This window comes from Colius striatus, chromosome 11 (assembly GCF_028858725.1).
Source record: "Colius striatus isolate bColStr4 chromosome 11, bColStr4.1.hap1, whole genome shotgun sequence".
Taxonomy (NCBI): Eukaryota; Metazoa; Chordata; class Aves; order Coliiformes; family Coliidae; genus Colius; species Colius striatus.
Window position 1 is genome coordinate 24938295 of NC_084769.1, and position 9747 is coordinate 24948041.

Sequence of the window (9747 nt, forward strand, 5' to 3'; positions counted from 1 at the left end):
GTTGTAGCAGTATTTTTCTTCCTTTTTCACCTCAAGCCACTGTGGATAAATAGGTATAATTTTGAAATCTGGCATTGTGACTGGTCTAATTGGAAAGACAAAATGAATAATAGCATTTAGCTGAGTTATGAGAAAATCTAGAGATTAAGAGGTTACTTACTTACCATGTTTTGTCTGAATTTCAATTATTTTTCCTGATATTTTGATATTTCAACAGAAACACACTAAAGATTTTGTGGTGATGGTGGGTGCTGACAAAAAATCGCTATCCTACTGAGTATGCTTTGAGTCTAAGGTTTCAGATAGAAAGAAACAGTAAATTGATCACTTATGCTCTCTGTGATTTGCGTAAATGAAAGATGATGAACACTTCCTCCCAAAGATTTGTATCTGATGATATAATAGAGCAATACTTCTGACAGTTATTGTAAATATAACATAATTGTAAATACAATTATGTATTGTAAATACAGTGTGGGAAAGTGTGATACACATTTGTTGTGTTGCACAACGTGAACTTGGTTAGCCAGCGTTAGCCAGAAGAAGGTAAGTACTATGATTTTCAAGAGTGGCAAATTGCCACTTAATTGTGTACAGCCACAGCACTAATTGTGCCTGGAAGATGCTATTTCTTTGCTTATCTTGAAAAACAGTAAGAACAGATGAAACTTTGACAGAATTCCAGTCAATGATTGGATGATAAACAGTTGTCTAAGGAAGTTAAAGACCTCATTTTTCTTTACCTACCCTTTTTTCTTCCTAAATACAGTATGCAAGGAGCTAAACTGATAAACATCTGCTAGGAACTAGCTAAAATGCAGCCAAATGTATTGAGAAAAACATGTTTGTCACTGGTATATTAATGCTTTTTAAATGTGACTCTGTTTCCAGGCCTTTTTGCAAATGTGCAATCTGCCAATCCGGGTGGTTTGCAGGGCAAATGCTGAGTACATGTCCCCATCTGGTAAGTATGGCCTTCATTTAGATTACTGTATTATACCTCCATTTTGATACCATGGCAACTATGCCTTGTCTTGCTGTTAACAGTCAGTCGGTGCTGCCTTGTAGGGGTTACCTTTCCCCCTCCTCTCCAGCACAATTTCTCTAGTGAAAACAATTAAAACAGTCAAATGTGAGGTAATATTGGCACAGCGTGCAACCGTGCCTGTGGATGCAGTACCCAAATATGTCGGTGAGGCAGTTCAAATACCCCATGGAAACCTCTCAAGTGACTGGGAGTGTTTGTGTCCTGAAGCAGAAAGACATACAATTGCAAAAGTGGCTTTAGTCTGCATCCAGGGAATATTCCAGTGATGCTGTTATATTTTCCCATTGATGGGGTGAGACAACAGCAGAGAAAGATGATCTTTTGTTACCCTGTCTGGGAGGTGATTGCCAGGATGTTGGTACAGGAACAGCCTGAAGGGTGCATCGTCACTGTTAAGGGTGACAGGTGATTTTAAATCTTCCTCTGATCCATGAGACTGTCTGGAAAAGAATCCAAACCCTCCTTCAATAAGTATTAGATGGGTACAGAGCCTACCTTTTGCTGGAGATGACTGGTTACCTCAAAACGTGCAGAAGCCAGCTTCAGAAGGCTGCCTGAAAATCAGAGAGAACTTTGCCGAACACAGGGTGCAAAAGTGTCAATCCTCATGTTCTGTCCCAGATTTTTCTTCTGTGGAGAGGTACTTAACGATTACCTTGCTCGTGCTGATGGCTGCCACATGGAAATGCCTGTCAGTATATGTCTACCAGCTGTGTGGGTTCTGCTGCTGCTACTGATATTTTGGTCAAAGCAGTGGCATTATGATATTTTTAAAAAACCCAGTTGCTTGGCAGCAGTGAAAAAACAGGAAAATATGGAGGCATGTAAATGATTCATTGTTAAATAAAGGCAGCTTTGAAATGCTGAATCCGTGCACAGAGGAGCATCTTGCATGCGCAGGAGTAGGACTGGTGACAGCTGTGTGCTCTCCCTTCTCTGCAGCTCAGACCCCACGTCCACATTTGCTGGCATCTGATGTTGTAATTTGAGTCTGATCACTGCCTCTTTCTGTTGAAGACAAGGAGCAAAAGGGGGGAAATGATACTGCTTCAGTTTTAAATGTAGGTAGAAGTGTCATCTTTTTTGCCGTTAGTCTTGGAGTCCTTATTATTCACTTGCCCCATTTCCTTTGATTATATTGGTTCTTTAATGATGATCCAGACAAGATTTTCATTTATTCCTCCTTCCCTACCACCCTTTGTCTCATAGCAGTAGGAGACAAAATCTGCATCTCATCATTTTGGAGGGAAGATTATTTATCTCATAGTTGATGTAATGACAAAACCCATCCTCAGGGAGTCAAAAGTAAGATGGCACAGGATTGTCTTGGTGTGTGAAGTACAGTCTGACTGAACCCAGTGACTTGTACAGCATGGAGGTCTGCATTTCCTTCCGCAATGTGCAGTGTGTGGATGCAGATGAAGCCTTTGTTGGCGTGATGCACTTCAGTTACTCCCCTTAGGCTGATTGAACCTGTGAGAAGTGAATATGGTGATGAAGGCCTTGACTGAGTCTGCTGTTTGCAGGGACAGTGTTTGAGCAAGGTGGAAAGGTGGGGTTTTGTGAGTGCATTGCTAATAAGGTCCATAGAGTCAGGAAGGTACTGCTCTTGCTCTTTGGGTTGCCTGCTGAAAGTGACTTGCCTACAGTGACAGGCAGATTCATTTATTGCCCTTGGACTTGAGGACATTTTCAGTAGTACAAAGTACCCAGCATTCATTGCCGTTTTGTGAATTATTTCAATCATGTAAATAATCCTAAAAGATTTAAAGCTGGTGTTTGTCAGTGACACTTGGATGATGATTTGCAGGACAACCAAGCTGGTTAGGGTGGATTGGGGCAGGAGCCCTCAGCTTCATACATTGAGGGCTGAAAAAAGGGGTAAATTCTATCATGCTTCATTGCTGTGTGTAACAGGGCTTCCTCTTGTATCTCTGCCTGCCTTAAAGCTCTGGCTTATTTCTGCATGTAAGAAAAGCTACCAAGCACAGAAGATGCTGTGTACAGACTCAGGAGCATTTCAAACCCCCATGAATTCCACTAGTGACAGTCATTTCCTAGTCTCCTTTTGAGGACTGGCTGTTTTAGCTCTGTTTCATAACATACCCTCAGGGCTCAGCTTTGTAGGCTCAGTGTTGAGCCTTACTAGTATTAAGCTTTAACCCCATTGTGCTTCCATGATAATGAAGCAGCTCCTTTCCCCTCCCAGTCTTCAGATCATGAAGCTGTGGGTCTCATACTGAGAACCTCTTCCTGACCTCGGGGCTGTGGGGGCTTGAAAATTCCAGCTCACAACTAGAGAGTGAAGACTGGGGCAGGCAACAGGAGCTGGCTGGCCCAGTCCTTCAAAATCTGAGGGGCTGGAGGAGGGAAAGTCAAGACCCTGCCCTGCTGAGTGTGTGTTTGTGCTTCCTCTTGCTTGCTTTCCTGGGCACAGTGCCACATCTCTGGTTGTCCTTTCAGCAACCCTTTCTCTGCCAGTGGGGTAGAAGGGAGGGTAGGAATGACTGCATCATAAAACTAGCCAAGAACTCTGTCTGCTGTCCTGGGATATCCCAGCTGTACTTCAGAGAAGCATTGGATTAAGTTTTTCCAGCAAAGCAAAATCCTTTATTAAAGTACGGGTTGATAGATCTCATTCAGTAACTGTGAAACACACAACTACAATAATTGCATGTAGAAGAGGTTCAGGAGGAGGAAGATCAGGAGGAAGGTGTTTGTTATTACGAACAGTCACTGAGTGAGCAGAGTATGTTGGAGTTTTACATATGGTTGGTTGAGGAAAACCTCCAATGGGCAGGTGTACCTGCAGTATTTAATTGCTTTAAAAATCGTAAATTATGTTTTACAGGTATAAAAAGCTCTCACTGAAATATGTGTCTAATTTTACAGGCAAGGTACCCTTTATTCACGTGGGAAATCAAGTAGTATCTGAACTTGGGCCCATAGTCCAGTTTGTAAAAGCCAAGGTAATGGTACACTGTTTTCATTGCATGTCAATCCTGTTTAGCACTGTGCTGATTGGGGTGCTCTTCTGGAATGTTACTTAACTTGTTAAAACAGTGTGGAAATCTAATGCTGTTTTAAAGGAAAGATATCCTGGAGTAGGAATTTGTTGAAGTGGAAAAGTTTTTCAGTATCATTTACTCAAATAGTGGAAGTAAATTCTGTGCAGGACATCTGCATACCAGTGCCAGTTTCTGAGACTTCTTCTGTGTGCCTTGTCTCTGGGTCTCAGGACTCTTAAACCCAGAACTGACAAGATTTAAGTTCTGAAGTGTCAGACTGTTCAAATTTGCCTTTACTTCCCCCTCCCCTCCAACCCTCCCCTGTATTTTAAAAAGTATTGTTTTTTCACTGAGCAGTTGATAAGGCTGCATCACAGATGTAAATTTGTGTTTACTTCTTGCCACAGAGATACATAAACCAGGAGGCTGTGTGCTCAAACTGCCTTCATCTGTAACTGATGCTATTGTACGTTTCTTGTAGATTAGATATGTTACATTACCATGATTTCTTTGTAATTCTGAAGGACACTGTGTAAAAATTGAATATATAATTTGTTATTGAAGTATGTAAGCAATGGAGATCAGAGCCAAAGCACATTGACTGCAGGGGTCCTTGAGTCAGGCATTACTGAATATTCCAATATCCTTTCTTACATGTGTGCCTTTTTTTGTTTTCTTTTCCCCATTAGGGCCATTCTCTCAGTGATGGGTTGGATGAAGTCCAAAAAGCTGAGATGAAAGCCTACATGGAATTAGTCAATAATATGCTCTTGACAGCAGAGGTACAGCAAAATGTAGGAACCCTGAACCCCGTACACTTACATATGGCAAGAAAACTTTAGGAATTTTCCCTGTATTGGAAATACTACTTGCTCTTAAGATTAGGTCATCAGCTTTTGAGGTGGAAGGAGATGGGAGTAAATTCTCTGTACCCTGTAGATTGCCTGCTGAAATGTTCCTGTAGACAGAAGCTGCACTTGAGAGTCCCCTCACCCAACTGCAGTGTGTCATGTAGCTGTAGGAGTAACCAACTGGGACGTGCTGGGGGTTCCTGGGAGCCTACTGCAGCCCTGAGCCCTGCTCACCCTCCTCAGAGCCAGCTGGGATGCCCTGTGGTTCTCCTCCATGGGCAGCCAAGGTGGCATGGTCCCAGTGTGGAAAAAGTGTTGGGAATGGTGGCAGCTGTGGGTGGCTAAGGGCTGGGAGCCTCCTGGGGAGCAGTGTGTGACAGCACCGGGCCTTCAGTCTCAGCCTGCTCCTGGTGAAGTGAGCGCTAGCAACTGGGCCTTTGCCTTCCAGTTTTAATTTATTTTCTACATTCAGAAGTCTAACAGAAGAAATGAAATGGAAATTTAATCTAATAGAGAAAAGAAAATTCTGCTAGTGAGAAATGATTTTCTCTTAGTAAGTGTTCTCTCTCTTCCTAGCTCTATCTCCAGTGGTGTGATGATGATACAGTAGAGGAGGTGAGTGGTTCTGCAGCATTTATCTTAATTAAAATTTAATGAGAAAACACTTTTCTCACAATGGCAAGTCCCTGCTTGTAAATGAAACATTGAGGTTTATACCGTTAATGATACAGTCTTTCCACTTCAGTTTCACTTGCATATATGTTTTAGGGAAGTTGTCTCATTACTGGGGGTATCTGACTGCAGAACAGATACAGGCTTTGTCTGTGTTTCTGAAGTAATAGTTTAAAATGGTTACGCTGCAAACGGTACTGCACAAATAATTACAGCATGTTACACAACTCTGTCACTGTTTTTCTATCACAAAGGGAGCTGTAATATTTGAACATTAGCTGTTTTGTGCATAGAAGTACCTGTATTTTCTTGTATGATAGCAGTACCTTTCTGTTTCTGAACAAAGATCACTCACCCGAGGTATGGCTCCCCGTACCCATGGCCCCTGAACCGCATTTTGTCCTATCAGAAGCAGTGGGAGGTGAGGCGGAAGATGAAAGCTATTGGATGGGCTGGAAAGACGCTGGAGCAGGTCGGTATGAAAAGTGAAGCTTATTTCTTTACCTCGGTGTTTGTTTTGTTTTGTTTTTGTCCCTTTTTGTTCAAAGGCTTTGAAGAGTGACAATCTCAAAACAGATGTAGTAAAAAATATATTCAGTCCTTAAAACATTAGCTGTGGTCAGGTGTTTGCCTTCAGCAGTGACAAATCTTAAATTATGCTGAAGCCGCTGGGGTGAGAGGACGGATGTTCTACCAGCAGTGTGCGTCTCTGGTAATGGTAGTTTAGGCTGTAGTCCTGAACACAGATTGTAAGTCACAGCCCCCACATCCTGTAGGGTGTTGCTAGGGAGGCTTGGCAGGACCATGGCTTCCCTCCACAGAGGTCTGGGGAAACAAATGAAAAAGCAGAGCACGTTTGAGTTCCAAGTTAGTAGCTTTCATTAAGCTAAGTTATAAATGTTATAGGAAGCACTTCATCAGAATTGCCTTACATCAAATGTTGTATTAAGTAATACTTAGCTACCTGCCTGCTATGTAGGTTTAACAGCTTTTGCTGTTTCAACATTGCATTTTCCTTGTTCCCAGCGTCACTGCAAATAGAGTAGGAAGGTTATGTTTTTTGCAATGTTGGTGTTTCCTGACAATATGGATCTTTTATCTCTGTGTGTTTTGATAGGTGCTTGAAGATGTAGATCAGTGTTGTCAGGCTCTCTCCCAGAGATTAGGAACACAACCATATTTCTTCAATAAGCAGTAAGTTACTCTTTACTGAAATATTACATCCAGGAATGTGTATGAGAGGGGGAAATATGTATGGAAAACTCCTCTTTTGGTTTAATGCTGCATGAATAGTTGTGGAAATATGTCTGTGTGACTGAAATATAAACATGAAATTTAAGAAATAAGTAATTGAAGGTTTTAAAAGGAAAGTTTCTATTGTTTGTTTTTGTCTAGTTATGATTTAGCTTTGCTCTTGCTTGTCTTCTCTACAGAATCTATTGGGACTTATGTAGGCTGCAAATGTACACCTTTATATAGTTAGTTGCTTATCAACAATGGTACATTTGAAGCTTTACTTGTATTTCTTGAGTAGCATTCTCTCCTAGGTACATGAGAGTGACTGCATGTCAACTGGCCCTCTAATGCCAGAGGCTGAATCAGAGGGAGGGTGCCTGTGAGCTGTAAGAACGGGGGAGAAGCTACCCTTGCGTCAACAAAGGGTCAGCTGCAAAGTAAAAACTAAGATTTACGTGCTTAGAGGAGAAAAAAGGAACAACGTGGCCTTCCTGGGATTTCTTCTGCTTTCACTGCTTTCTTCCAATTGCATTTTTTTTCCTTTCCAGTAATTCAGTATTTTTGAAATGTTATGGATGTAAATTTCATCACATGAGCTCCCTCTGCTCTGCTGTGCGTAGACCAGACTAGAAATGCTCAGGTCTGGACTTCAGTTAACTACATTTGGACAGGGAGGTGCCTTCAAAAGGCAGCATATGGTCTTGCTTACTTTTCTGTGTGTGTCTTTGCTGCTTCATGTTTTCCAAGTTCAGACTAGATGGGTAGTGTAAATTGAGCAGATGCAGAAAAATGTGTCATAGAAGACAAGCTTGAATTGCATCTTCTCAGCTCATACTTAAACATAGTATCTCCTAAATTTTCCTTCTGTAATTGTAAAGAACTGCAGCTTGAGGATTTTTTTTTATTGTTTGCTAACCAGGCTTTCCTGGCACAGTTTCAACCTTTAAGCTTTTTAGTTGTCTGAAATATTATTAAGAAAATGTATGTTCTTAGTCCAGTATTTTTCAGTCTGTGACTTCTGGGAGTCTGTAGGAGGTAAATAAGAAAAGCAGCCTGTTGCTGACAGATTTAAGTTTGTTATACATCTCCACTGGAGAGTTCTTAGTGATCCACAAATAGGCAAGAAAATTATGTTAGAAAACTCTCATGCTGCTTACCTTGAATACTAGTAAAGAAGGACTCTAAGTTATTAATACACTGACTTAAAAAAATATATTAAAAAAACATGTTTGCATCTCCATACAAAGGTCCAAGATAAAATTCAGAAGGCTTGTACCTAAAAATAAAGTAGGACTGAAAACATTCAATGAACTGCTGTCTCCCAAAGTACCTGCTTGCTTCTGTGTAGTCCCTTTTCAATAAGAGATATTTCCAGCTGCTGTCACACTGGAGCTCCTTTTCTTATTGGTTGAATAGTTCCCAGCTGGTGAAAAGCACAAAAAGAGAATAAGGGGTTTATGTTCTGCCCCTTCCCTTTTATTTTTTTTTCTTTTGTGAGGTAGTAGCTGGGTTTTTATAGACATCTGCAGAGGAAAAGGAAAAAAACCCCAAAAAGGCCTGAGAAGTATTTGCCCTTGTTACAGAGCTAAAAGCTGGAGCGTGGTTTGGTATTACGTCAGTAACTCTGGCCCTTCTAAGCAGTGTTATTTCCATATTTCCAAGCTACTCAAAGCAATGAAAGGTGCCGTACTGGAACTAGCAGTGTGCTGGTACACTGTACACACAGTTTTTGTGCATTTGGTAATTTGCTCAGTGTTGCCTGATTTTTTTCCCCAGTTCTTGGAGTGTGTGGCTGTCAAATAAACTCAGAACAGCAGGGTGTTTCTTGTTCAGGACTTGCTTTCAAAATTCCTATTCTTTTTTTCCTGTTTTTTTACAGACCAACTGAATTAGATGCTCTGGTGTTTGGACATCTGTTCACAATCCTTACCACTCAGCTGACCACTGATGAACTCTCTGAAAAAGTGAAAAACTACAGTAATCTCACAGCCTTTTGCCGGCGAATAGAGCAGCAGTACTTTGAGGGTCACGATCAAGAGAGCTCTACAGGTGCTGCAGCCCGATCTGCCAAGAGCTCCTTACTGCGATAAGTGTGGTGGGTGGTGCTTGGGATGGATTGCAGTTCAGATTTGGGTTTTGTTGTTCACTCAATTGGCTTTGAGAATGGAAATGTGTGCTAGCGTTGTGAAGCTGCCAAATCATTCTGAAGCAAGAAAAAAACTTTAAATTCAGTTAATAGAATCATAGAATATACTGTGCACCTTTAACCTGAAATGATTGTCTGGGCATTTCCATTTTAATAGCCTGGATGCCACTTACTTGAAAGTGACCTCAAAAAAATATTGTGTCTCTGTGAAAAAAAATAAAATACTTTAAAAAGTTTCTGTCTGATCTTTCTAAATGCCTTTTTTACTAAGTTTTATGTCTACGTAATTAATGTCTGTGTAGTTAATGAGTGGGATCCTGTTTGCAGGACACCTGGAAGACAGTTGCATGAGGAACTAGTTAGAATTATTAAACTAGGAATGAAAGGGCTCATTAGAGAGATCTTAAGTTTGCCTGCATCAGCTAAAATTTATTCAGAAATGGTGTGACACATGTCTTGGAGCTGTGGAGCACACAAGCGATGTGATTTATTCAGTCAGTTCCCATGTCAGCGTAGCTCCTGGCTGTCATTACTTCTTATGTGTGTCCTGCCTCTGCTTTTATTTCTTACTCACTTTATGATTTGGATTTACTTTTTTTTCTTCCTATGGTTTCTCAATTGTAGTCCTGAGGTTATTTTACTCTTTGTTTAAGGGTTGGATTTGCTAGGTAGGCAACTGTTTCATTGTTTCCTCTTGCAGTATGTTAATGTTGCTTCTGAACTTCGAGGTACTTGCTGGAGTGGTTCTTGTAGCAAAAGGACTTGGTGTGAGCCTGTGGCTGGCAT

The 9747-nt window shown here is 41.1% G+C and overlaps 1 protein-coding gene across 1 annotated transcript in view; it reads left to right on the forward strand.

Annotated features, from left to right (window-relative positions):
* Positions 1 to 9197, forward strand: part of MTX2 (metaxin 2) — a 39390-nt gene extending 30193 nt beyond the window's left edge. The window contains 7 exon segments of the mRNA XM_062005169.1: positions 892 to 964; positions 3941 to 4017; positions 4746 to 4838; positions 5484 to 5522; positions 5926 to 6051; positions 6697 to 6773; positions 8695 to 9197. Coding sequence (XP_061861153.1) covers positions 892 to 964; positions 3941 to 4017; positions 4746 to 4838; positions 5484 to 5522; positions 5926 to 6051; positions 6697 to 6773; positions 8695 to 8905 — 696 coding nt within the window. The 3' untranslated portion in view covers positions 8906 to 9197.
* The last annotated feature ends 550 nt before the right edge of the window (positions 9198 to 9747 follow it).